Here is a 27,889-nt window from a genome sequence, read left to right as displayed (position 1 = left end):
TAGGGAAAACAGAAAATGAATATTTTAGTTTAGAATTTATAGACTTCTTTATTTGGGGGGGAGGAGGGAAAACTTTTCATAATTGTCAAGGTGGAAGGTATTCATGTAAAAGATACAAGCAATTTCCTAAAGTTAAGTGTTGATTGAGCTTAAAGATAAAAGTTTTGCATAGTGGTAGAGTTTTTAATATTTTCACAGGGAGTCTAAGGGTTGTCATATTGAAAAAAGAAAGGAGAAAAAATACACCTATTACCACACTCAAATATATTAAAAAAGACAAACCCAACCAATTGCACCACAACCGGATGGAGGAACCCAGCTGACACACCAAGACTAGTCTGTGTGTAGGGAAGCTTGGGGATCAGCTCCTTTTACTTCAGGAGAGCCTGAACTGTGAGTATGTCTTGATTTCCACTGCATAAATGATCCTTTTTGAAGTTACATTTTGATGCTCTGAATAATAAAAATGAAACCTGCTTCATGGGTGACTAGCAACGCTTTGCTTCCAGAACTCTGAGTAAACTGCTTGAAGGATACCACTGCCTTGACTTGACTTAAAATGGGGCTGTGTCTTCTTTAGGATATGCGATGTTTAAGATCATACTATCAATATGGTCATGTTGTTTGTACTATGTTTTGTATCCTGGACAAAGACTTGCAGATCTATTTGAATCAATTAAAAGTTGTTTTCGTATGTAACACACTTTATTTCCAGTGTGTAAGTACCTTTTAAGTTATGCTGACTCCCTACTTTTAATGATAGTATTTTCCTTATTATATGGCTTCTATTTTATGGTCATTACTAGACCAATTAAAATTTAAGTTTCACGTTTCAGAGGTTACTATGGTGAACATTAGAGAAAAGAAAAAGCAAAATACACTTTAGTCAACACATTTAAATTTTAAAAAATGTTTTAACCACAGTTAAATTGATAACAAAACCTTATGTAATACTAATAGTATTCTTTCCAAACTGACATGCTTTTTAATTTTCATTTTGTATGCAGCAATTAGTGCAATTTTTAAAGCATGGCCTGAATGATTCAGTGAATATCACGTCAAACTACAAATGTGAAAGGCTGATAGCACTGCCAAACAGGTATGTATTTTCTATGTGATGTTTTCACAAACATACCCAAACTGCATTTTTATACATTAATTTATTATATGGGAAATAATTTTCACTGATATTTTATTAGCTATAAATTCTGAAATGCTTCAACTATTTTTAAACATTTATTTTTGGTTGTGCTGGGTCTTTGTTGTTTTGTGTGGGCTTTCTCTAATTGTGGTGTGGGGGATTCTCATTGCAGTGGCTTCTGTAGTTGCAGAGCACAGGCTCTAGGCACATGGGGTTCAGTAGTTGCAGGACGCAGTAGTTGCGGCTTGTGGGCCTTAGAGTGGGCAGGCTTCAGTAGTTGTGGCATACGGGCTCAGGAGTTGTGGCTCGAGGGCGCTAGAGCATGGGCTCAGTAGTTGTGGGCAATGAGTTTAGTTGCTCCGTGGCATGTGCAATCCTCCTGGACCAGGGATTGAACCTATGTCCCCTGCAATGGCAGGTGGATTCTTATCCTCTGTGCTACCAGAGAAGTCCCCCAAAACTGCATTTAAAAAGCTTTTGCTCATTGGAGGCCACAGTGGAATCTTGGGTCCTGCCCTCCAGTACAGAAGTTCCTATAGCAGCCAGTTGAAAAATTACTGGCATGGAAAGGTGGTGCTAATGGGTACAATGCAGCACTAATAACAGGGTTGTAAAGGTCAGGATTTGTCAAGTAATACCATTAAAAACCATTAACCATCTACTATCAAAAAACCACAGTGACCACTTCACACAAGTCACAACTCATATCCACTGGGAAATTGGTCCACTCTGTGAATGTAGTGATTTGTTTCTTATCTTCACTGGCCACTCTTAATAAATCAAGTAAGTAGTTTTGAAAACATCAGTAAATGGCCTTGGGAAGAGAAAGTGACTGGCACATTGTAAAGGAGATAGAAATCAGCCATTAAGATCAAAATGGAATCTAATCTGTTAATTCATTAATAAATGACAGCACTAGCCATTCAATATGGGTTTCTAAATAATGGATATTACTACTATTTAAAAAAACACATTGTTCTCTTTGAGCTTGAAAATGCAGAAAAACAAGGAAGGTTTATTGGTGATCTTACCCAACTATTATTTATTTTATCTGAAGATTGGAGCTGAGGCAAATGGTTTCAGGCTTTGTGCTAAATGGCTTTCTAGAAACATCTTGATCATGGCTATCAGGCCTAGAAATAAGTTTGAAAAGATATACTTTGGGGGAAAATCTGCTCAACATTCTGAGAATTTCAGCAAACTCTGGACTGACTTACTTATTTTCATGAACATAGCAAACAAAAAGATTAGTACCTTTTCCAAAGAGGTAAATTTAAGTGACAGCATCTTTCCTTAAAATCGCTAGTGTGGATAATGTTAAAGGAATCATATCAAAGTACTGCTGACAGAACTCATCATTAATAAAGAAAATGCTGATCATATGGGATTAGGAGGAGCAAGGTTTGGTGAAACGGATCACTGGCTCTGAAAGTCAGACGGATCTGTGGTCATGGGTAGCAATCATGAACATCTTTATTTTTCATTAATACCTCCCTCACAAAGTTATTATAAGGATTATGCAAATGAAATAATATAAATGCGCTTATTAACACACTGCCTGGTACATGCTGCTAAGTCGCTTCAGTCGTGTCCGACTCTGTGCGACCCCATAGACGGCAGCCCACCAGGCTCTGCCGTCCCTGGGATTCTCCAGGCAAGAATACTGGAGTGGGTTGCCGTTTCCTTCTCCAGTTGCCTGGTACATAGCAAATGCTAAATAAATATTAGTTATCGGTTCAGTCATCTAGCTCAAGGGTTCAATTTTGACTGTACATTAGAATGCCCTGAGGAGCTTTAAAGGAAACCATTGTTTGGAGCCCATTCCAGACCAATTAAATCAGAAGATCTAAGGAGGGGGCCAGGCATTGGTATCTTTAAAAAGCCAACAAGAGGATTCTAATATGTAGCCAAGACTGAGAGTTACTGCAAGTCTCTTCTACAAAGTACCCAATCATGGTAGTCTCAAAAAATCTCTGGTGCTAAGACCCTTACTACTTCCCAAGATAGATGGTTTCATTCTAAAAAAGTATTTCCTTAAAAGGAGACAACATCTGTTCTGGCATTTTTACTCACTGGTCCTTGTTCTGCTTTTGGGAGACATACAACACAACATGAAATCCTTTTCTCCATGGCCTTGAATGCATTCCCATCTCCAGGCGCCTGTTTGCTTCCACTTGCTCCTTGCTCTTCCCCGCCCCCACCCCCCACTGGCCCTGTGGCCTTTTCTTAGTGTGCTGCTGAGGATGAAACCCTGTACTCAGGGTCAAACCTTACCAGCTGAGGACAGAACTGGATAAGTAGGACAGTCTTCATTTAAGACACTCTATAGGCATGAAGTCAACCAAGGACAGATTAGTTTTTGTTGCAGCCACATCACACAATGGATATGGCAACTGCAGTCAACTGCAACTGTGTTTCTGTTAATGGAGCTAACGCCCTTTCTGTACTTGAACAGTTGATTTTAATATCCACATGTAGGACTTCACAAAGTTTTTGAGTAAATCCCCTCTTTCATTCAACAGCATTTATTGTGCTAAGCACTTGGTACACAGAGGCAAATTAAGCAGACTTGTTTCCTAACTCTGTTGTTCAGTCGCTCGATCGTGTCTGACTCTGCAACTCCATGGACTGCAGCACGCCACGCTTCCCTGTCCCTCACCATCTCCCAGAGTCTGTCCAAGTTCATGGCCATTGAATCGGTGATGCCATCCAACCATCTCATCCTCTGTCGCCCTCTAATGGAGTTTAAAATATAGCAATGGAGAAAAGAAAAGAAAAAAAAAAACCCTCTACAGTTTTCAAAGTTATTTCAGCTATTTGAGCTCTCAAAATCACATCACCTTGTCATGCCTCAGCTCACAGTGGCCATGAGCTATTTCTACCTGCGCCTCAGTCATCTCCCTATGTGACCACATAACACAGGTCCCTCTCCAGGGGCCCTTCTTCTCTTCCTGGTAAGCTACATTGCATGCTCAGCTCCACTTTTGGCAGCCTGCCATTCTTCCTAGATTGCCTTTTCCTTTTTAGAATTTCAGATGACCAGAAAGCCTGTAAGTTTCTAACAACTTTGTGAAATCTGGCTCCCTGCAGTTGAGACACACAAAAGACTGGACTCTGTCCTCTTGCCTCCCTCCCTCTGTTGTTCTGAGCCCTGCACTCTGGGGACAGGCTGTCATGGGGATTACATAACTTCCTCTTCACCAGTCAGTTCCCCTTCCAAGGATTCAATTTCCCTCTTTACAAAAATTTAAACTGGAATTTCATGCCGTACTAAAATGGTTTCTTCTGGATGAAATTATGGGTAGAGTTTTAAGGGCTAAGTTCTTTCAAATGTTTTTCTCTTTGTATAATGTCAAATCAGGAAATGAATTACGGTAATTCAAATCTACTTTACAGCATTCAAAGTTTGAATGCACACTCCTGCCAAGATATTTTCCGAGAGCAGGGTCTCTGTCATATTCACCTTCATTTTACAAGCAGTATTTAGGAGGTGCTAGGGGTAAAGAAACATCAGCAACCTCAGATATGTGGATGAAACCACTCTAATGGCAGAAAGCAAAGAGGAACTAAAGAGTCTCTGGACAAGGGTAAAGAAGGAGAGTGAAAGAGCTGGCTTAAAACTAAATATTAAAAAAACTAAGATCATGGTATCTGGCTCCATTACTTCATGGCAAATAGAGGGTGAAAAGGTAGAAGCAGTGACAGATCTCCTCTTCTTGGGCTCTAAAGTCACTGTGGATAGTGACTGCAGCCATGAAATCAGAAGATATTTGCTTCTTGGCAGGAAAGCTATGACAAACCTAGACAATGTGTTGAAAAGGAGAGACATAACTCTGATGACAAAGGTCCATATAGTCAAGGCTATGGTTACGTACCATTGTGAGAGCTGGACTGTAAAGAAGGCAGAGCGCAAAAGAATTAATGCCTTCGAACTATGGTGCTGGAGTCCCTTGGATAGCAAGGAGATCAAACCAGTCAATCTTAAGGGAAATCAACTCTGAATACTCACTGGAAGGACTGATGCTGAAGCTGAAACTCCAGTATTTTGGTCATCTGATGCAAATAGCTGACTCAGTGGAAAAGTCCCTGATACTGGGAAAGATTGACGGCAGAAGGAGGAGAAGAGGGTGTCAGAGGATGAGATGGCTGGATGGCATCACCGATGCAATGGACATGAACTTCGGCAAACTCCAGGATATGGTGAGGGACAGAGGGGCCTGGTCCATGCTGCAGTCCATGGGGTCACAAAGAGTCGGACATGACTGGGCAACTGAACAACAACAGTGGTAAACAACCTGCCTGCCAATGAAGGAGACATAAGAGATGCCTGTTTGATCCCTGGGTTGGGAAGATCCCCTGGAGAAGGTAATGGCTACTCACTCCAGTCTTCTTGCCTGGGGAAACCTATGGATAGAGGAGACTGGCAGACTACAGTCCATAGGGATGTAAAGAATCAGACATGACTGAAGCGACTTAGCACAAGATATTCACCAAAATGAAATTAACCAAAAGGTGTTGTTTTAAATCTGTCACCGAACACCTGTATGTGCCAGGGTAAACAAAAGAACAGTTTTATTGTTTGTAGAATGCATTTCTTTCATTTCTACAAACAAAAAAAAACTAAGGCTTAGAAAAGATTATTTTATTGACTGAAGGTCACAGAGTTAGTTAGGTCTCATTTTGATATGAGACCCTGAATGTCTGTTACACCTGCTAAGAAGCTTCTGTAATGAAGTATGGCAGTCATTCTAAGAAAGAGATGCGATGAGATCCCCTAGAATCCTATCCTCCCATCTTCTCTTTATGATGACCTCTCAGACTGAGCTCTTCAGAGCTGCCGATGCCCAACAAAGAGCAGGTAACAAATAGCATTGCTAACATTGTCTGCTGCCACAGACAAGTGGAATTCACACACTACCAACAGTCTCAAATGCCCTAGCCTACAGACTATGTCAGCTGCAGGTACTTGCTTTCAAAATCTTGGATTGCACATCCTCTTTCCTATTTACATTACCACTCTATGCTTCTAGGTCAGCGGACTCTCCAATCTGACTCTCTGGCGGCCATCATCACCTGTCTTGGTTTTGTTTGGGTACTTTGCTCTCCTGTGCAAATGTTGCGAGTCTACCTAACCAGGCAAGTGCTGTGCTCTATTGGTCTGTTACATTAATTGCACACCCCTGTAGGCAAGTGATTTTAATACCTTCAATGAGGTGTTAGATTGAAAAAGAAATTTAGGACCCTTTCCTCTATTCCCTGGAGAAGGGAATGGCAACCTACTCCAGTATTCTTGTCTGGAGAATTCCTTGGACAGAGGAGCCTGGTGGGCTACAGTCCATGGGTCACAGTCGGACATTTTTCACAATGTCTGAAAAATCAATCATCTACTATTTGTGCAAAGAGTCAGACATGACTGAACAACTGTGGAATGAGAGACTGCCATAGTCTGTCACATATTACATGGCAATAGGTGCCAAAATGAATGAATGAATGCCATCTATGAGGGAAAGAGACAAGGCAGGAAACTGGATAGGGGTCAGTAGTGGGTTCAGTTCACTCATGTCTTACTCATGTCTCACTCATGTCTTCACTTTAGGGAAACTGACAACTCATCTTTGAAAAATATGAGCTGTCGTCTCTATCTCCATTTCTATTCCCATCCCAGCTTCCCCAAGAAAAGACAATTCCATAGTTCAGTTGATTTTAATATAATAACAGACCTCGAACACTGACCATAGGATAGAAAAGGTTAGTGCAGGATGTTCCAACAGCTTCTACACTATGTGCTGCTTGTCTTGTGATACCATAATGCTCCTGCATTCATTGTGCAGATATCCACATGGTCCAAAGTAGGATAAAAGAAAAGTTTCTCACAATGTCTGAAAAATCAATCATTTACTATTTGTGCTTTGAGCTAAAGTAATTGTTACAAACGTAACAAATGACTCATTCAGTGTTTGGCATTCTGTTGTAGGAAACATCTGAGGACATAAAAGCTACACTCAAGGAACATGTCCTTTTAGCACCTTCACCTTTTGATCCCTACAGAAGAGAATGAGAAGGCAGATGGTGACGATGATGACAACTTCAGTCAGCAGCTGGTCTTGCTCCTCCAAAGGAGTGCACTTTAATCATAGCGTCCAATCACCACACAACTTCTCAGGAGCATCAAATTTTACTGTCTGCTCCATGGATGAAAAATTACTCTCTAGTGTGTTAATAACATTCTACTCTGTTATTTTCATCATGGGGCTGGTTGGAAACATAATTGCCCTCTATGTATTTCTGGGTATCCACCGCAAAAGAAATTCCATTCAGATTTACCTACTCAATGTAGCCATTGCAGACCTCTTACTTATCTTCTGCCTCCCTTTCCGAATAATGTATCACATTAATCAAAACAAGTGGACACTAGGTGTGATTCTTTGCAAGGTTGTGGGAACACTATTTTATATGAACATGTATATTAGCATTATTTTGCTTGGATTCATCAGTTTGGATCGTTACATCAAAATTAATCGGTCTATCCAACAACGGAAGGCAATAACAACCAAGCAGAGTATTTATGTTTGCTGTATAGTATGGATAGTTGCTCTTGCTGGATTTTTAACTATGATTATTTTAACCCTTAAGAAAGGAGGTCATAACTCCACGATGTGCTTCCATTACAGAGATAAGCTCAATGCAAAAGGAGAAGCAATTTTTAACTACATTCTTGTGGTAATGTTCTGGCTAATTTTCCTACTAATCATCCTTTCATATATTAAGATTGGCAAGAATCTACTGAGGATTTCTAAAAGGAGGTCAAAATTTCCAAATTCTGGTAAATATGCCACTACCGCCCGGAATTCCTTCATTGTGCTTATCATTTTTACTGTATGCTTTGTTCCCTACCACGCCTTCCGATTTGTCTATATTTCTTCACAGCTAAATGTGTCATCTTGCTATTGGAAGGAAATCGTTCACAAAACCAATGAGATCATGCTGGTTTTCTCATCTTTTAACAGCTGTTTAGATCCAGTCATGTATTTCCTGATGTCCAGTAATATTCGCAAGATAATGTGCCAGCTTCTTTCTAGACGATTTCAAGGGGAAGCAAGCAGGAGTGAAAGTACTTCAGAATTTAAACCAGGATACTCCCTACATGATACATCTGCCATGGCTAAAATTCAGACTACTTCTTAAAGCACTTACGTTGAACATATGAAAAAGTGATAAAATGCAGCCTAATTCCTTGAAGAACAAAAAATCATGAAACAAAGCTCAGGTCTTCCTGAAGTTCTTTGCTTAACTGTGATATTTCATTTGCTTAATTGTAATATATTTCAAGACTAAGCTTACAGTCATCACTGGAGTACGTCTGTACATAAAATCTTTTACAAATATATTGTTAGGCTAATGCTGTTAACATAGATTATAAAATTAACTGAAATTTATGGTTTTGACTATAGAATAATGAAAGAAAATGTCATAGTTTCTCAAGTTACTAAAGTAATTATTCAAAATCAAGTACCTAATACTAATTTAAAGTGTGTTTAACAGTTAACTGATTGGAAGACTGACTTAAAATGTCAGAAAATATATGTTCATCGTCATTTGAAAAGCTTGTACAATTTGCCACTGTATTCATTTATGTCTAAGCCTATAAACAGATAAAATGATAATTAATAAAATTCTAACAAAAATGAAATCAACCCATTATCTATCACTCCTTAGATAAAATGGGAAGAATTTAAATGCTGTACAATAAAAATCAAACAATAGATGAGCTAAAATTCAATAGCTTAACAACAGGACTTAAGACTGCAACTTACTTAAAACAGATTTATTAGCAATTTAGCCATCTTGGACCGCACAGTTTGGTAAAGTATAATTAAAGATGCGTATACCCTATGAGCCAGGAAGTTCACTGCTAGGTATACATCTTACAGAAGCACTCAAACATATACATAAAACACATGTAAAGATACTCACTGACCTACTGCTCATAATAATAAACAAATGGAAACAACCTAAGTATGAGTATGCATCAGCAAAGGAATGGAGAAATAAACTACATCTGCATGCATCAACATGGAGAATTCTCAAAAATAACATTGAATAAAAAACAAACAAAAACTGCAAAGGGTATGTACCATATGAAATAATTTATGTAAAATACAAAACCATGTTCATATTCTTTACAGATCTATACATATGCAATAAAAATATAAAACATATGTGGTAACACAAACATATACACCAATTTGAAGTTAATGGTTACATCTGGAGAGATTCGAAGCAAACATGGCAAATTATTAATAATGTTTGTTAAGACTGTGTGGTGGTACACAAGTGTTATGTTATTTTTGGTATGTATCTCAGTGTTTGAAATATTTCGTAACAATACAGAAAATCTGTAGAATACAATTAAAAGGAGCAAATTCTGAAATTTTCATGTCCATTAAAAAATAACTAGAGAGTAAACTAAGAGAAAGGGCCCTTATATTCTTTTTAAAAAATTTATTTTATTGAAGTATAGTTGTACATTCTTTTTCATATTCTTTTCCATTATGGTTTATCATAGGATACTGAATATAGTTCCCAGTGCTATGCAGTAGGATCTTATAAATTTTTTATTACTTTGCTTTGACAACATCAACAAATACCAAACTGAAATTGAGTAAGTATGACTATACTGATTTCCTCTCATGTTCTCAAAGTAAATTTTTTTTACATTGTTAGTAAACATTTTATATCCCTATGTGTCTCTTGTAAACATACAGTTTGAATGGTTAAAATGCATTATCTATTCTTATTACTAGTTAAGGAACATTAAAAGTAACATATGTACTCATAATTCTAGAAGCTTTCTCATTATTTATATTAAATGTGACAATTCCTATAAAGCCCTGCACAATGGCATTCTCAAAGAATAAAAAAGTACACCAAGTCAATTCTTGCTATAATATTTGTGTCAAAATAAATCTTGATAAAAGTCAACCTATCTATAAGCTCATAACAACAGATGTTATAGTAACCTGAATCCTTATAGTAACCTATACACCTTATAGTAACCTGAATCCTGTAGAATGTTTCTACATTTTTAGAAAAACTTGCTAAACTTACCAAATTTGAAGCTATGTATTATATATAATCTTCTATTTCTTATTGAAATACTGTCCCTAGCTCCCCCAAGCCAAGGTTTAGTTCTAGAAGCATACAGAAAAGGGAAATGCAGAAGTATATACTTATCTTACCTTGCAATAGATCTTCAGAACAGGTCTCTAAATAACATCTCACATATGCAAAACCAAACAAAGGCAAAATTAACTGCCTGGTTGCAAGAGTAAGACCTAAATGCTGAGTATTGCTTTAGTTTTGGAAAAGTTATTCTGTGCAGAGCTGGGTTTGATGGCAGTTGAATTTCTAAGATCAGGTCAATAGGAGAATAAAATGATGTTCTAGTACAGAAGGTTTTATTTTCAACTTCTTTTTAAAATAGATTCTTCAGTCCTGCTGATATGAAAGTAGAACTAATATAATTACAGCTCTGTGAAGCAAAGCATTACTGAAAGTTATCCACAAGAGAAAAACAGCATGAAATAGAGTTTTCTCAACAGGCAGGCTGGATTCTGCAGAAACATATTAACAGGCTAATTATTTTCTAGTTTTTTGAAATATGAATGGATACTTCTTTTACCAGATATTAAAATTTATTCTTATGCTTTATTAATGATGGCACTGTATGGAGCACATGCAAGGATAAACTTATCAGTGGAGCAGAGCTCACATCTCTACGCAGACCCTCAATGATACATGAGAAGATTACATGCCAAATTAATCTCTCAAAAGGGTAGAAGCAGGAACAAGTCAGAGGGCAACCCAAGATTCTCGATGTGCAAGAATCTTGCAAAGTGGGTTTAAAACTTTTCTGGGTGACTTTGATACACTTGCCTCCTTCAGAGAGAATCCCTGCAAATAAAGACGACATCACAAAAAGCATTGGGGAAGGAAGAAATCATAAATAGTGCTGCACTTATTGAAAATAGTGCTATGCTTATTTAAAAGAAAATAAAAATCCAGTTAAGAGATGGTTGGATGGTATTGACTCAATGGACATGATTTTGAGCAAACTCATGGATGGTGATGGACAGGGTGGATGGTGATGGACAGGGAAGCCTGGCGTGCTGCAGTCCATAGGGTCGCAAAGAGTCAGACATGACTAAGCAACTGAACAACAACAACTTGTATCACACCTCCCCAAAATTCCAAGTGGATCAGAGTTAAATGTAAATAATGAATGCATTAAAACACTAACTCATCTGTGGAAGGGAGAGGACTCCCTATTAATAAAATAGAAATAACCATAGGGAAAGATGCATAGTTTTGACTTTAAAAAGTAGACTATTTTTTGGGGGGTCAAAACCCATAAACAAAAATAAAAGCTAAAGCACAAAGTGGGAAAAATATTCACAATAGATATGACATTTACTGGAGAGTCTTTTATGTCAGGCACCAAAGGACACCATAAACTTCTAAAGAAACTTGTATTTTTGATCACAACAAAGCGATTGAATCTAAGCATATAATCTGCATTATGTCAACTTGGTTGAGATAGAAACTCTCATGATAGATGATACAGTGTCCTTTTTCATAGCTACTTGACCCAGTTGAGAACACAATTCCTCTAAGTGCCTGCTATTGTGCCTCAGTTCAGTCGAGATTTTCAAATTTAAGATGTGGAGGGCTGGTTTCATGGTGGTTTCACAATAGACCCTATGCTAAAAACGAAGTGCTAGGTTTGTCCTAAACTTCCATTTTGCCCCTTCAAGTTCACATGCAAGGGAGTAAGAAGCAAGGTATTGAATAAAATATATTTGTTGATGTGCCTTTTAGTGTGCTGGGTGCTTGACATGCATTAATGTCATTTAATCCTAATTGCATTGTGATGGAAGTATCAACTGTATTTTTCATATGAGGCGATGCAAGTTGGTAGACTTTTATTCCATAGGCACTGTCTCTGCTAAAACACTGCTTTTCATTTTCATTTTATTTTGCCTAAGCAAAACGGTAATTACTGAGATGTCTTCTGTTATTTAAAAAACACATCATACATGGGCATTCCCATGTAGTTAGGGCAAAAATTCTGCTATTACTCATCAAAAGTATGTGATATAAGAAAACCAACATCTTAAAAAACTAGTTTTCTAGCTATCACACAGTCATACACTCTGTGAAAGCTCTGCCTGAAATATGAATGATAAAACAGTACAAAAGCATACAGGTTGAATAGAAGGAGAAAAAAAGAAATCAAATTAAAGCATTTCACCCTTATTAATTTTGATTCTAGCCCAGGAAATGCACAAAGAATCATCCTAAGATGAGCCTTGGAAAAGGTTTCTAATTATGGTTTGGATACAGGTATTGATGATGCACAGAATCTCTTTTTTGCTTTAGTAAGCCATACAAGTTATTCCAGGGGCAACAGTGAACTGTTAGTTATATTCTGGTTTGGTAATTCCACATATACTCTTCTTTTAGGTATAAAATAGTTCAAACATACAAAAAAGCAAAAATACAAAAATACAATGTAACAGGCAGCTAAGCACCCATCAGCTAAATTGTGCAGATGTCAAATATTTGGGCTCTATTCACTTAACTGTTTTCTTGTGCCTATACATAATCTAAGAAGATATACTAGAGCTCATCTCGAGGTTGCCGCTTGCCTAAAGTTAGTGTATATCTCTCTGGTGTACATGTTTACCCGATTATAACATACGCAAGTGGTACGAATAACAATGTACATTAGCTTTTGTTTTAAAATTTTATACAAACAGTATCTTACTAATACACTCTTTTTGTAACTTTTTTCACTCAAATTGTGTTTATGTGGATACATGAAGGTCCCCCTCATTCATCTTCACAGATGCATAGTGTTTATTGTGAGAACAAACAACAGTTTGATTCTCTGTTTCTCCTAACAATGGGCCTTTAGGTGGTTTCCACAGTTTCGTTATTAGAAACCATGTTCAAGTGAAGTCTCCTGTGTGCATGTGTGGAAGTTTTCTATGGCTAACACCTAGAAGTAGAGATGCTTGGTTGTAAAGGGTATATACATTTTCATTTTATTTCTCTTGTGACGAACTGCTCTCCAAAGTGATTTTTATCAATTTATATACCTATTCCACCACTAGCAAGATGTGAGTTCCTCTACCCACATCCTCACCAATACTTGGTTTTATCAGATTTACTAACTCTTGCCAATCTGAGAGGTGTGAAATGGCATCTCCCCAGGGTTTTAATTTGCACTTCCTTGATTACAAATGAAAAGGAGCAGCAGCATCTCACGATTTTCTTTGCCCATTCATGTTTCTTATTCAGTGAATGATCTATTCATATCTACACCTCTTTCCCTTTTCCCTATAATGAGTTGCCTGTATTCTTTTTTTCTTTCAAATCATTGACATAATTCTTTAGATATTCTGTATACTAATCTTTGGTTCTTTATATGGGTTGCAAATAACTTCTACCAGTCTGAGACTTGTCTTTTACTTTGCTTATGGTTTCTTCTGCCAGTCACCACAAGGAAAGGAAGACATTTTCTAATCAACAATCTAGAGGAACCCTGGTCTTCTGGAATACAGACATCCTTCAAGGACCAAGCTAAAGAATTTGTAGATGAAATGATCTTATAATCAGACAGCTTAGCATTTCATTCAGATATAGTACACAGGAGTGCAAATGAGGTGTCCTTTGAGAAGAAAAATGTTTCCTGAGTGTTAACCTACAAAATTTAAACATGTTAGTATAGACATGCAAATTATTTTAGAGGGATAGAAAGTCTCCTAGACCAGGAGTAGATCTGTTAAATGTATCAACATATTTAAAGAAAGAACTGGCCATTCACTAGCAGGTGAGAGAAACTTGGAAGAAAAAGGGGGGTGGAGACTATGAAGATGTTGGTATTGCCCATCCAGACAGAGTCCAGGGGAAGAGTCTTAATCAATGGACCAGGAATATTATCACCCCACTGGTAAGGCCACAGGGAGGATTATGGTGGGGCTGGATCCAATTTATCTTCTTAGCCTAGTGACATTAAATATTAGATAATGAACTAGGAGGCAGCATAAAGAGAAACGCTGGGCTGGAAGAAACACAAGCTAGAATCAAGATTGCTGGGAGAAATATCAATAACCTAAGATACGCAGATGACACCACCCTTATGGCAGAAAGTGAAGAAGAACTAAAGAGCCTCTTGATGAAAGTGAAAGAGGAGAGTGAAAAAGTTGGCTTAAAGCTCAACGTTCAGAAAACTAAGATCATGGCATCTGGTCCCATCACTTCATGGGAAATAGATGGGGAAACAGTGGAAACAGTGGCTGACTTTATTTTTTGGGGCTCCAAAATCACTACTGATGGTGATTGCAGCCATGAAATTAAAAGACGCTTACTCCTTGGAAGGAAGGCTATGACCAACCTAGATAGCATATTAAAAAGCAGAGACATTACTTTGCCAACAAAGGTCTGTCTAGTCAAGGCTATGGTTTTTACAGTGGTCATGTATGGATGTGAGAGTTGGATGGTGAAGAAAGCTGAGCGCCGAAGAATTGATGCTTTTGAACTGTGGTGTTGAAGAAGACTCTTGAGAGTCCCTTGGACTGCAAGGAGATCCAACCAGTCCATCCTAAAGGAGATCAGTCCTGGGTGTTCATTGGAAGGACTGATGTTGAAGCTGAAACTCCAATACTTTGGCCACTTCATGCGAAGAGTTGACTCATTGGAAAAGACCCTAATGCTGGGAAGGATTGGGGGCAGGAGGAGAAGGGAACGACAGAGGATGAGATGGTTGGATGGCATCACCGACTTGATGGACATGGGTTTGGGTAAACTCTGGGAGTTGGTGATGGACAGGGAGGCCTGGTGTGCTGTGATTCATGGGGTCGCAAAGAGTCAGACACGACTGAGCGACTGAACTGAACTGAACTGATGGCAGCTGCTGCAACCAGACTGACTGAGTTCAATTTCTTGCTTCACCACTTACTATGTAACCTTGTACAAGCTCTCTTTCCTCTAACTGAGAAAACAAGAATAATAGAATACCTAACTCATAGTGTTATGAAGGCTAAATGAACGAATACATGTTCCTGGCCATTAAGAAACATTCAATGTATGTTACTGAAATACTCAAATGCCAAAAGAAAGACAAGGGAAATATACAAAATGGAATGGTCAGAAGCTTAAGATAAACATCAGAACTAGGAATATACACAGCGGAAGCTGACTTGGACCAAATGAGGTGGGGAAAGCACTCAGAAAGGGCAATTGAGCTTTCACCAATAACAGCAAAGTCCAGGACAAGAGCCGTGCAGACCCCTGCTATTTTGTGCTGGTCAGAACCATATTCTGAAACTTGAGCAAGTAGCAGAGCAGAGGATGCCAAAAAAGGGGTGGTTTTTAAGAATGGGATTATTTAGCCTTAAAGCAGAAGACTAAAGGAAAGACAGAACAAAACTGTGTGTGTGCGGGGGCGTGCGCGTGTATGGCCTCAGAGAGCAAACAGAAAGAGGACCAGTGAAGGACAGGAGCTGCAAAAGCAGCATGTTTCACCTGACTGTAGAATAGGAAGCCAGTGAGTTATCTGCTAGTAGAACTATTTCATTATAGCATGGATCCTCAGCAGGCTGGGAAGGCAGCATTTTGAGCATTTAAGAAGGTTTGGATCTGATGTTCCTAAGATCTCTTTGACAGAAGTTTTGGGTTTTGCCTTCATAATGAGTGGCAACCAGGGGCCATGGGTGATCTTTGTTGGTCCATCAGTCTGTGCCTGTATAGTCATGCCCTCGGGCTTTTCACATTGTGCGGCTGAGGCAAGGCAGTGCGGAGGAAGGAGGCTGCTTGCTGTATGGTCAGTGGTCCCCAAGCAGTTTTCCAGAATTTTCTTTTATAGCAGATTTGTTCATTCGTTTGTTAATATTCACTGCTAGAGAGGCTGCTTAACTTTATCTAAAATAAATCGCTGGATTTTGGGAGTTTTGTGATATTTGTTATGTTAGGTGCTCATTGTAGGGTAAGGGAATGAGAGAAGACGAGGTTCGGAAAAAGAACGAGATCGGCACTTTACAGGAACAGATCACCTTTAATGAGGCGAGAAGGGGCAGCAGTCAGATTAGTGAGCTGCTGCACTAACCCAAGAAAAGAGTAAGTATATATAGGCATATATGTGGAAAGCTACTGTCTTAAGGAGGCCTGTTCTTCTCCAAGTTTGTTCAGGTTAGTTATCTCTTAAATGGCTGGTGCAAGGAATTCTGGAGATTGGCCAGAGGCTGGGACTGGCTGGGAGCTGGGTGTAATCAACTTTAAGGTCCATTTTTTTCTTGGGGTGAGAGAGTTCTTTGTTTTGCATAGAATGGTGGTGAGGACCCAGAGGGGAGTTTTAACTCCAGGCTATTTTGGCCTTGTAACTTGCCTTCACTCTTGTCTTTGCTTTGTTACTGTCACTTGGCTTTGTTATGTGTAATCAGAGTGGTTGAATAGGTTACCACCTTCATCCTGAACTGGGGGACAAGGCACCTTCACTGTACAACTGGCTCAATGGTATAAACTCAGGTGGGAATGGTAATCACTCTGATGTGTGATTATTTTCAAATGTTATCCAGTGGCAAACTTCTGGATTAAAAGATCTAGATGCCTTCCTTGAACACGGCTGGCAATGCTGTTACAGGCCCTTTCCTGTTATACACATTTCCTTTCTATGTTTCCTACCTCTTCTCACGTTCTATCCCCTACCAGGACTTCTAGCACCCCCAATACCCTCAACTCTATTTCTTTCCTCTCCTATACTCAGCAGCACCTCTTTCTCTTCCCTAGTTGAGTTTTATCTATTTTCTGACTTTCTCTTTGAATTGCCTTTCTCACAATGTAGTGTCCTCTTATGGGTCCCCTGATCTGTCGGAAGCAGAAATGTTTCATTATTTGGGTGGAAATTTGGTTTGTACTCAAAAGAAAAACACTGTTTCCGCTATATTAAAAACAACTTTCAGCTGGTTGCAAAGGGAACTGATGAGGTTTGCATGCATGTTCATATTCAGTTCCCCTTTGTGGCCAGTCAGACTTGAAAAACACTGGAACACACAAGGGTCAGCTCTTGTGAAGACTGATTATAGAGTTCCAAATATATGTGGCAAGTGGTGAGAGGAGTCAGCTAAATAAGTAAATGAGGGTCTCACGCTTTATCAGCTGGCATTTGTGATCCTACAAATAACTAAACCTCCAGTAATAAGTACAACCTAGCATGGAGGAGGGAATGCTACTAGAGGGTCAAGCTAGACTAACCATCTTTCTATATCCTTTTAGGCTCTAGTATTGGAGATATCTGGGGCTTCCCCGATGGCTCCAATGGTAAAGAATCTGCCAGTGATGCAGGAGACAGGGGTTCGATCCCTGGGTTGGGAAAATCCCCTGGAGGAGGGTGTGGCAACCCACTCCAGTATTCTTGTCTGGAGAATCCCAAGGACAGAGCAGCCTGATGGGCTACAGTCCATAGGGTCGCAGAGTCGGACACGGCTGAAGTGACTTAGCAGACAGGCAGGCAGGCATTGGAGATATCACGGCCACTTTAGTTTACTGATTCCTAAGATGTTGATGCTCACTCTTGCTTGATCATGTCTAATTTACCTTGATTCATGGACCTAACATTCCAGGTTCCTATGAAGTATTGTTCCTTACAGCATCAGGCTTTACTTTCACCACCAGACACATCCACAAATGAACATTGTTTCTGCTTTGGCCCAGCCGCTTCATTCTTTCTGGGAGCTATTAGTAATTGCCCTCCACTCTTAGGATCCACTTCTTATAATCAGGTTAGCAGAAACAGACTTTTCCTCTAGTTTTACTGAAAAGCTCGATTAGTTCTAGAATCGATTAGTTCTAGAAATAGAAAAGGGCGTTTACAGAGGATAAAAAGTACAAAGGAAAGAGTATGGATTCCTGATACTTTCAATATACCTTCTTCATAGAAGAAATGAGCAAAAGAAAATGACAGCTCCAAGACTGAAGCGAGGCACAGTGGGTATGTCTTTGTAAAGTAAAGTTTTCTTTTTGGATGTTATCCAAGAAACAATGGACTCTGAGGTACGCATACTATATTAATCCTTAAGGAAGAGCCACTGTATTGTACTTTTAGGGAAAAAATATAAAAATCTAGTTAGAACACTGCTGTTGCAAGTGCATTAAAGAAAAGATGGTAGATTAAAATTCTCTGCAGCTCTTCCCATCCAGAAGTGGAGTCTTTGCCCATCTCTTGAGTCTGAGCAGGTACTGTGACTTGCTTTGACCAATAAAATGTAGTGGACATTGTATGGCATCTGAGCAAAGCCTTAAGAGGCCTCGCAGCTTCCAGTTTTGTGCTCCTGGGACCCCGAGACCACCACAGGGTAAATAAACCCAGGATGAAAAATTACATGGAGAGAGATACTTAGCCTGTACCACCATCTCAGCTGAGGCTCCAGACATGAGTGAGGCCACTGTGGACCATTAAGGCTCAGCTGAGCTGCCTAATAACAAAGAAGCTGCATGAATGACCCCAGAACAAATTGCAGGATTGAGAGTGAAGCAATGTTTGTTGTCAGAAGTCACCAAGTCTAGGCGTGGTTTGGTATGCAGCAGTAGATAAATGATGCACATAACATTAAAAGTATGTATGCCATTAATTTCTAAAAGGTGACAATAAATATAGTAAGTAATTTCATTGACAAAAAAGACAATGCCTTGAATTATTTTGCTTAAAAGCTGTGTGTATGTATCTGGGTATGAAAGAGAGAGGGAGAGAAATTTATTTTCCAAACCACTGAAGAGTGGGGAGTGGAAGGGTTATTGAAGATTTAGTAATGAACAATGTGTTGACAGAGATAAAAATAAGCATATGCTGCGTGATGAGGCAACTGGTTAGGTGATCTCTTAAGAGGAAGGGATCTACAGAGTTTGTTAAGTAGACAGGAAGAAGTGACTACAGGGGAGGTCAACGTAATTTCTCCTCTGCTTTCTTCATTAGGTAAAAGACCTTTTAAATGACATCGGTTAATAACATGACGCGACATGCTATTTTCATTACAAGCCTTTTAGTATTATTTGAGTTTACAAAACTATGTCCATGAATTGCTATGATTAAAAAAAAAAGTTAAGAAAAGCTACAGATATGAGAAAAACTTTCATATAATACAATGTCAGACTTTCTTTTTACCACTACAGAAATTGTAGTTGTGAGTGACTTTATGAAGGTAATGCTTGTGGTAATCACTAGTATAAAGCAAAACAAAATCTCCAAAGGACATAGCCTATTAAAGACGAGTGTCAATGGGTTTTCAGCTTAAGGACAGAAATCCACTGTCCATACAATTACTTTTATCTTACCACGTTTAAAGTGTTTTCCAGCTACGAAAATAAAGAAGTTTATCACTTCTCAGAGCTTAAAAAAAAACCTAAACTTTTAAATTGTTCTAATTTTCTAGCTGGAAGATAGTGCAAAGCAGGCAGCTTATTGAAGCTGAAGCGCTTTTAACAGCAAAAGAGGTTTAATTAGGGCTGGTAGTAGATTGCCCTCTACTGGTCAAAGCATCACCAAAGAAATGATTCTCAACAGACTTTTTCTGTGTTAAAATTTAACTGTGGTTGCTTTGTTTCAATTTTCTCTACCAGATACTTCTGGAGATATGGAATTCCAGAGAACTTATATTTCCTGGCTTCAATATTTATTTGTAGGTTTATTAAAACAATACATTTTAGACTGGCTTTTGATGGAGGAAGAACAAGAGACTGCTGCTGCTGCTGCTGCTGCTAAGTCGCTTCAGTTGTGTCCAACTCTGTGCGACTCCATAGACGGCAGCCCACCAGGCTCCGCCGTCCCTGGGATTCTCCAGGCAAGAGTACTGGAGTGGGTTGCCATTTCCTTCTCCGGTGCAAGAAAGGGAAAAGTGAAAGTGAAGTCGCTTAGTCGTGTCCGACTCTTAGCGACCCCATGGACTGTAGCCTACCAGGCTCCTCCATCCATGGGATTTTCCAGGCAAGAGTACTGGAGTGGGGTGCCATTGCCTTCTCTGGAACAAGAGACTACATGGTAATATTAGAAACTATACCACACATAATACAATTTGAGAAATATCTAATGAAACACCAACACTTGCTTAGAGTGATACCTTAAAATGACTACTTCAAGTCTAATATATCTCTACCAGTCAAAACATTATGAAGACACAACCACCAATATTAAGAAATGATTCAGACAAGGATCACCAATGAATGCTAAAATCCACTGGGTAAAACGGGGAAAAATTTATTTAGAGAGTCTCAAAATATGACACCCTCAGATTATTTATCAATTGCAAATGGCAAAAGCACCAGTATAATGGAGAGTTGGCAGCAATTAATAAATGTCCAGATTGAAACCTGATACAGTTTTGGTCACCAGGGATATTTGGCCACCTTTACCTAAACAGTCCAGATTCTGGTAGCAGTGAAGAATATGGGATCTCAAGTCACACTACCTGTGACTTCAGTAATAGCCCTACAATATACCAGTTGTAGTACCATCAGCAAGTTATTTATCCTCTATGGACCTACGTCTCCTCACCTAGGAAATGACAGTAATAATGGTACCCATATCAGAGATATTTTAATTAAATATAGCATAAAAATTAAATTAATATATATAAAAGCACTTCAGTGGTTATCATTTGTTATTATTATTAATTTCCTAAAACTGGTTCTCAGGAAAGCTTGTTACTCCAATACTTGGGGCTCTTAATAAGAGAAAATACATATAAACACTAATAGGTATAGGATGTAAGTCCTTAGATACTCAACTCTTTCTCATCTTCCTTTGACATCTTTTTTCCCCTTGAATAAAGATAGTGACATAGAGCAGCAGACTTACTCTTCAGACAATCTTATCTAGAGATTCCAAAGAAGTGATTGGTAATAAAATGGCCAGGAAATGGTCTTTGGAAGAAAGAGGCAGTGATGAGGGTTCTGGGCACTGATACATGATGCCTTTTTAACTCCCTAAATCTCATTGCAAGTCATAATCCAAGTCACTAGGGTATAGGTGTACGGATGTATTTGACACTTGTGGCAATAAAACGGCCTAAATTATTTTAAGAATTCTATCATCCAATGTTCCATTTTCAGAAATTTTAGTCTAGTTTTGGCTTTTCAAAGAACTTGTAAACAAAAAGGTAGGTAGGTTCTGAAGCATGATATGAACCAAACTTGACTGACTCAAAGATGTTGAAATTCAAAATTTGACTGTCCTCAAAAATATGTTTGCCTCATCTAATCCAATGCTGAAGTTTCCCTCTCCCTAAAATCTGCTAATTTCCCATCTGCTTTCCAACTGCCACCTCTGTGGAGATTCTAGTTCTAATGACGGCCACCATGTTTCAATGGTGTGCATTTCTAGAAGACAATGTACGCAGTACATTCAAGCGTATCTGGAAAGACAAAAGCCAAAGGTGAAGTATAGTGAAACTCTAACCGGCAGTTCCATTTTACATTTTGTCATTAGACCTTTCTTATAAAAGAAAAGAAAGAAAGAAAGTGAAGTCGCTCAGTCATGTCCCACTCTTTTGCGATTCCATGAACTGTAACCTACCAGGTTCCTCTGTCCATGGGATTTTCCAGGCAAGAGTACTGGAGTGGGTTGCCATTTCCTTCTCCAGAGGTAATCACTTTTCTGTGCTATTATACATTTCCACACTTTGGACTAATTTCTGCTGTTTTTCTTTTTAAACAGTTCTTGAGGGAAATACTCCCAAGCCAGCCTGTAGCAGCAAGTAGAGGATCTTCACACCCTGATTAAGGGGGAGACGGCCATGATTATAGTGGCTCATGGTAGATGGTGAGGCCTGAGCACAGTGCAACTGGAGACAGAGACAGGGCTGTGGCCAGACACCACATCCTGAAGAGAGCGGGGACCTCAGAGAGCCTTGAACAAACCACAGCTTTGAGTAACAGGTCTCTGTTTTGCTCCTCCTAAAGGTAACTGCTGGCTTGGGTGTGCAGTGAGCTGGATAAAGGCTTCCACTGCCCCCTCCCCCTCCTCCCCCTTGAAGAAATAATTATCTTTTGAATGTGAAGTTCTAATGTGGACCACAAAAGGCATGTCTTCTCTTACTGCACACCAGCCTCCCAATGCCCTGAGCTTCTGAGTCATCAGAGACAGGGCTTTAAAGGCCCACTGTTGCCATTTTAGAAGACACTAAGCTGGTAGGTCAAAGTAACTATCTAGTTTAAGCACAATGGTGCAGGTATGACTGAGCTGTCTTGTGTCTTCTGGGTTCTGGCTCTGAGGCAAGTTGAAAAGGGACCCTGTCCTAATTCCAGTGATCTGCCAGGAAAGCTCTTATGTATCTCTGCTGAATACAGCTCACTGCGGACTGTCAAACTGCACTGGAGCATGCCGGCCCTTTGAACGTCTAACATCTCAAAAGCAGGAAACTTCATACATGGCAGGACTTACACTCTGGGGAATTACTCTAATACCTCAAGGAGTAATCATAAGGGTCAGAGCAGAACACTGAGGAAGCCAGTATTTGGCAGAGGATATAGGAAGTAATTAGAATGGTTAGGCAAGAGCATTTAGACTTGGAAACAGAAGCAGAACTTTGAAGGGGAGAAGCATGGGAAATATGAATGAGAACCAAAGAAAACTACAGGTGACCTAAATGAGAAAAGTCCAAGGGGCCACTTTGACAGAACTTGCAATTCTTGACATTTCTGCCTAAGCTATATTTCTGGTAATTGTCTGACATCCACACCTTTTACCAATCGCATGAATACTGCCCAGTGTCTTAGAAAAATATAAATAAAATTTTCCTTCTATTTCAATTAGGGAACTCAAAATCACTAAAATCATAAAGACTTTATACTGATATTGACAGGATAAAAATTAGCTTAATGAAGTCCAAAGTTTTCCAAGAAAGAATAAAATTGGGCTTGAGTTCTCCCAGTCAATTGTGCTACCTCAGAGCCTAGAAACCCTGTCTATGAATAAAAGTATTGAAAACTTGACTCCAGTTTACTTATCCTTATTGATTCTAGAGAAAAACCAGTAAATGCTGCTAAGGTAGAGGGTGAGGTTGGAAAAAAACAAACAAACCCAAACATGTGCCTTAAAGTAAATTTACTAGTTGTGCCGCCTTGGGCATGTTATACTTCTTCAGTGACCTCCACACTACTGGAAACACAGCAGGAACTCAAATAAACATTTGTGAAATGAATTGCACTGTTTAAGAAAACCATAGAGCATTAAAAAAAATCAAAATAGAGGAAGAAAAGGCAAAAATTACACCTATTCAGGCATTCTTGCTGGATAAATTAAGTCATCTGACTATCATTTTAAGCAGTACTTCTGACTCTTCCTTGGTTCAATGGTTGATTGCCATCTGTGGTAGCCAGCATCCAAGATGGCTACCAACGACCAAGACCATCGACAGATGAATGGATAAAGAAATTGTGGTAAATTTATACAATGGAATATTATTTGGCCATAAAAAGGAATGAATTTGTGACAGTTGTAGTGAGGTGGATGAACCTAGAGGCTCTTTTACAGAGTGAAGTAAGTCAGAAAGAGAAAAACAAGTATTGTGTGTTAACACATATATATGAAATCTAGAAAAGTGGTACTGATGAACCTAGTAGAGAATGGACTTGTAGACACAGAGGGGGAGTGTGGGACAAATTGAGAAAGTAGCTTTGACATACATACACTATCATGTGTGAAATAGTTAGTGGGAAGTTGCTAAATAACACAAGGAGCCCACGATGGCTACCAACGACCATACCAAGATGGCTACCTCCTGATATTTATACCTCCTGCACTGAATCACTGCTGGCTTTAGGTGACCAACAGAATACCGCAGAAGTGATGGTGTTGACTTTAGAGGCTAGGTTGAAAAAAAAAGGCACTGCAACTATGGCCTCTTCAGTTACTTGCTCTGTGAGGACAGATGGCTACACGACCTTGGGCAACTTATGTGACTTTTCTGAGGTTCAGTTTTCCTCAGCTATAAAATGAAGATACTTATTTCATAGTATTTATTTCACAGAGTATTGTGAAGACTAAATAAGACATGCATGTAAAGCATTTAACAGGATGCCTGGCACATAACAGGCTTTCATTAAATGAGGCTAATACTAGTGGTGGTGGTGACAGAAGCTGCAGTAGCAGCAATCTATTGGATGTGAGATGTGAAGGAAAGAGAGGAATCAAGGATGATTCCTAGGTTTTTAGCTTGAATAACTGAAGAAGTGATGGTATCATCTACTGAATTTGGGGACAATGGAAGATAAGTTGTAGAGAGTAAGGACATTCTTTTTTCTTGGACCGAAGGTGCTTAACCCTCAAAAAGGTAATACTAAAATTATCTTTTGATAACTTATAAACAGGATTCCTTTTACATTCTTTCTTCTCTAAATTATTTCAAACTGTTTTCTAAAAATTTTATTTATTAATTGGTAGAAAACTGCTTTACAATTTTGTGTTGGTTTCTGCCGTACAACAATGCAAATCAGTCTATATATATATCCCATCCCTCTCTCCCTCTATCCTACTCTTCTAGGTCATCACAGAGCGCCAGGCTGGGCTCCTTGTGTTATTTAGCAACTTCCCACTAACTATTTCACACATGATAGTGTATGTATGTCAAAGCTACTTTCTCAATTTGTCCCACACTCCCCCTCTGTGTCTACAAGTCCATTCTCTACTAGGTTCATCAGTAGAGAATGATGATTTTCTAGATTTCATATATATGTGTTAACACACAATACTTGTTTTTCTCTTTCTGACTTACTTCACTCTGTAAAAGAGCCTCTAGGTTCATCCACCTCACTACAACTGTCACAAATTCATTCCTTTTTATGGCCAAATAATATTCCATTGTATAAATTTACCACAATTTCTTTATCCATTCATCTGTCGATGGACATCTAGACTATTTTTTGTTCTATATAATTTCTTCCTGGAACATGAAAAATTATTGAAACAAAAATGATAGGAATTCCAGAGGCCAGATTACTCTGCATTCAATGGGCATGTACCCCCAGATGAGTCACTGTTCTTAATTAAGTGATGGCAAGCATTGCAAAGATGAATAACAGCAGAACAAAATCTAGACACTCAGGTAGTCCTCACTATTATTTTAAAGAGAAATATTAGCAAGCATTAGGGTGTATTTATCCAATCAACAAGAAATAAGATAAGGATGAGGGGTTATGAGAAACGGCAAAGTCTATTTCTTAATTTTAAATGAAGATTGTTACAGATAACTGAAGTGCTTGAGCCTGATGAAATTAGATTGCTGCTCCCATCCTCAGACTCCCACTGGGTTAACTATGGTACTTAGTGTTCATTTAGTTAATAGTTCATAGACTGATGAAACAATCCTAGACATCAAATTGGTTTCACAGTTCTTTATATTGTAATATAACTATCAATTTTATTTGAGGCATATTTGGTCTTCAGTTCTGGCACTTTCCAGGATTTCCCAAATTCATGATGAAATGCTCCAAACAATGTACTGCTTTGGAATCTGAATGGAAGCAGCAGAGGACAGTCTGAAGTAGAATGGGTTAGTCTATTGGGGAAATGGCGACCCACGCCAGTCTTCTTGCCGGGAGAATCCCATGGACAGAGGAGCCTGGTGGGCTACAGTCCATGGGGTTGCAAAGAGTTGGACATGACAGAGCAACTGAGTGCACGCACACACACATACACACACACCACTCCCAAGATGAGACCAAAACCCTTGAGTGTAGTCTGTGCTTGCAGTGTACTGCTCTGGGCCTCACTTCTTTATCCCCCAGTTCTATGATATTTGATTCCAGTAACCTCCTACAAGTAAAACAATTTTGAATTCTCTTTCCTTTATTCACAATAAAGCTGAGTTGCAAATAAGCCATCCACAAATGATTTTACAGATAAGTTTGTACCAATATTTAGAGGGTTACTATGGAATGGCTCCCTCTACCACTGTATTTTTACAAAAGTAACTAGCCACAGGGACTAAACCTTTGAACTTAACTTCTGCCAAGCATGCTAATGAAGCTAAGTGAGGTGTAACCGGTTCATGAAATAATAATAAGGAAGCACAGTATATATATTGTCCACCAACTTCCTCCCACTATAGAAATAGAGAAATGAGTTGTTCTTTTGAGAAGGTAGTTGCTACATTTACCATAACTATCAAATTTCTTCAATACTGTGTTTAATTTCCTTTCTTCCCACTGTAGTTGGTGTCATGCAAGAATCTATTCTCCCTGAGTAAAACTGAAAGGTAATGGAAGACTGATGATCAGAGAATTATAGATCTGAAATTGAGTATCACCACCCTGAACAACAGAGCCTTGGCTGGCATAAACTACTGATACAGGTAAGACCGATCACTCCATTTGAGCTTAAAAGTTAACTCTTTATGTAAAAACTCTAACAGGATTAAAATGTTTACATTTGAAAACTGATCACTAAGAAAGGTCAGCATATTAATTATGTAGCTAACTGTTAGTAGCTAAAGTTAGAATTGTAGACTTCTTTGTCAAATTAGCAGAGGTAAAATGTGTTACAGGACTGATTCAAGACAGGCATTCTGTTGAGCGGAATGCAGACTTGCATACATTTTCTAGAGAGCCATTCTGTATATATAACATGTGATTGTTATTTGATTTCTTAAGCCTTATGATTTCTAAATTTTAGAAAATAATTATCTAGCAGTTTTATAATCAAACTTTACTTTTAAAGGAGAGGTACATAGTAGATAGAAGCTTGATGTTTGGCAAGCTAAAGATGGCCAACTAGTTGTTGTTTGTTATATTGAAGGTTCCTCTAGAGTCTCAAGGTCATCCATCCGATAAAGCTACCTCTGTGAAGGTCTTTTTACCTCTCCTTTGTTCTGAAGCATCTGCTAGGGTGAAATAGAAAAGCAAGGCAATGGTAATGAATAAGATGATGACAGATGCTCTATGTGGTGGTCTAGCTTTTTTTTTTTTTTTAAAGAATACTATCCATTAATACAAAAGCACCACCTTTATAGATTTTAGTACACAACACATTATCTATACAAGGCAGTAGCTAGTGTTTTTCTTTAACATCATCACAAAAGGAAGTTCCATTCCTTACGTAATATAAACAACCACTTTGATCAGATAATTTTTCTTAAGAAATAAACTGGCTGATTTCACTCTGATTTTTAAATCAATTCCCATTTGCCAGGCTATACGGGACTCAGATACAAACTCACTCTGAAGCACATGCACCATTTTATAAATAAAAACTGCAAAGCAGCAAAATAACATGATAGACACTGGTAGACATTAAGGGTCTTAGTATTTGAACCTAGAGATACTCAAGCTTTCAAGCCTTTGAGTGAAGATTGGTTTAAAAAGTAATTTCAAAATTACAGTGGTATATTTTGGGAAAAATCCCTACTTTTATAATATAAGATGCAAAAAATATAATCTGATTCTGAAGAGGGGTAAAGAGTAAAATACCCCTGAGGGGCTAGGAGCATATAAGAATCTCAGAAGGCACTGTACAGCAAAAAAATTTTGTGTTTATCAAAAGAGAGAATGAGAAGAAAAAACCTGAATATCCTTATTCCAGATTATAAAAGAGTGGAGAATATGGTACTTAGAAATGTATGGTGAAAAATACAGAGAACTGAAGCACATTCTGAAAAGAGCTCATGGTTTTTATTTGACCAGAATCCAAAACCTTTTATT

General features: G+C 38.6%; 2 protein-coding genes across 12 annotated transcripts in view; one reads left to right on the top strand and one right to left on the bottom strand.

Annotated features, from left to right (window-relative positions):
* Positions 1 to 27,889, bottom strand: part of CASK (calcium/calmodulin dependent serine protein kinase) — a 385,636-nt gene that overhangs the window by 141,152 nt on the left and 216,595 nt on the right. The window lies entirely within an intron of this gene.
* On the top strand, positions 293 to 9,980 carry GPR34 (G protein-coupled receptor 34). The gene is made up of 4 exons (XM_081564448.1): positions 293 to 393; positions 1,008 to 1,099; positions 6,172 to 6,277; positions 7,116 to 9,980. Exon 4 carries the CDS (start codon positions 7,196 to 7,198, stop codon positions 8,324 to 8,326), a length of 1,131 nt encoding a protein of 376 aa, XP_081420574.1. The 5' UTR covers positions 293 to 393; positions 1,008 to 1,099; positions 6,172 to 6,277; positions 7,116 to 7,195; the 3' UTR covers positions 8,327 to 9,980.

The sequence above is a fragment of the Giraffa tippelskirchi genome, chromosome X (assembly GCF_054371585.1).
Source record: "Giraffa tippelskirchi isolate mGirTip1 chromosome X, T2T-mGirTip1v1.2.pri, whole genome shotgun sequence".
NCBI lineage: Eukaryota > Metazoa > Chordata > Mammalia > Artiodactyla > Giraffidae > Giraffa > Giraffa tippelskirchi.
This window is presented reverse-complemented; position numbering and strand designations above follow the sequence as displayed.

Coding starts and splice junctions, on each gene's coding strand:
- GPR34 (XM_081564448.1), top strand. CDS start 7,196: ATGAGAAGGCAGATGGTGACGATGATGACAACTTCAGTCAGCAGCTGG.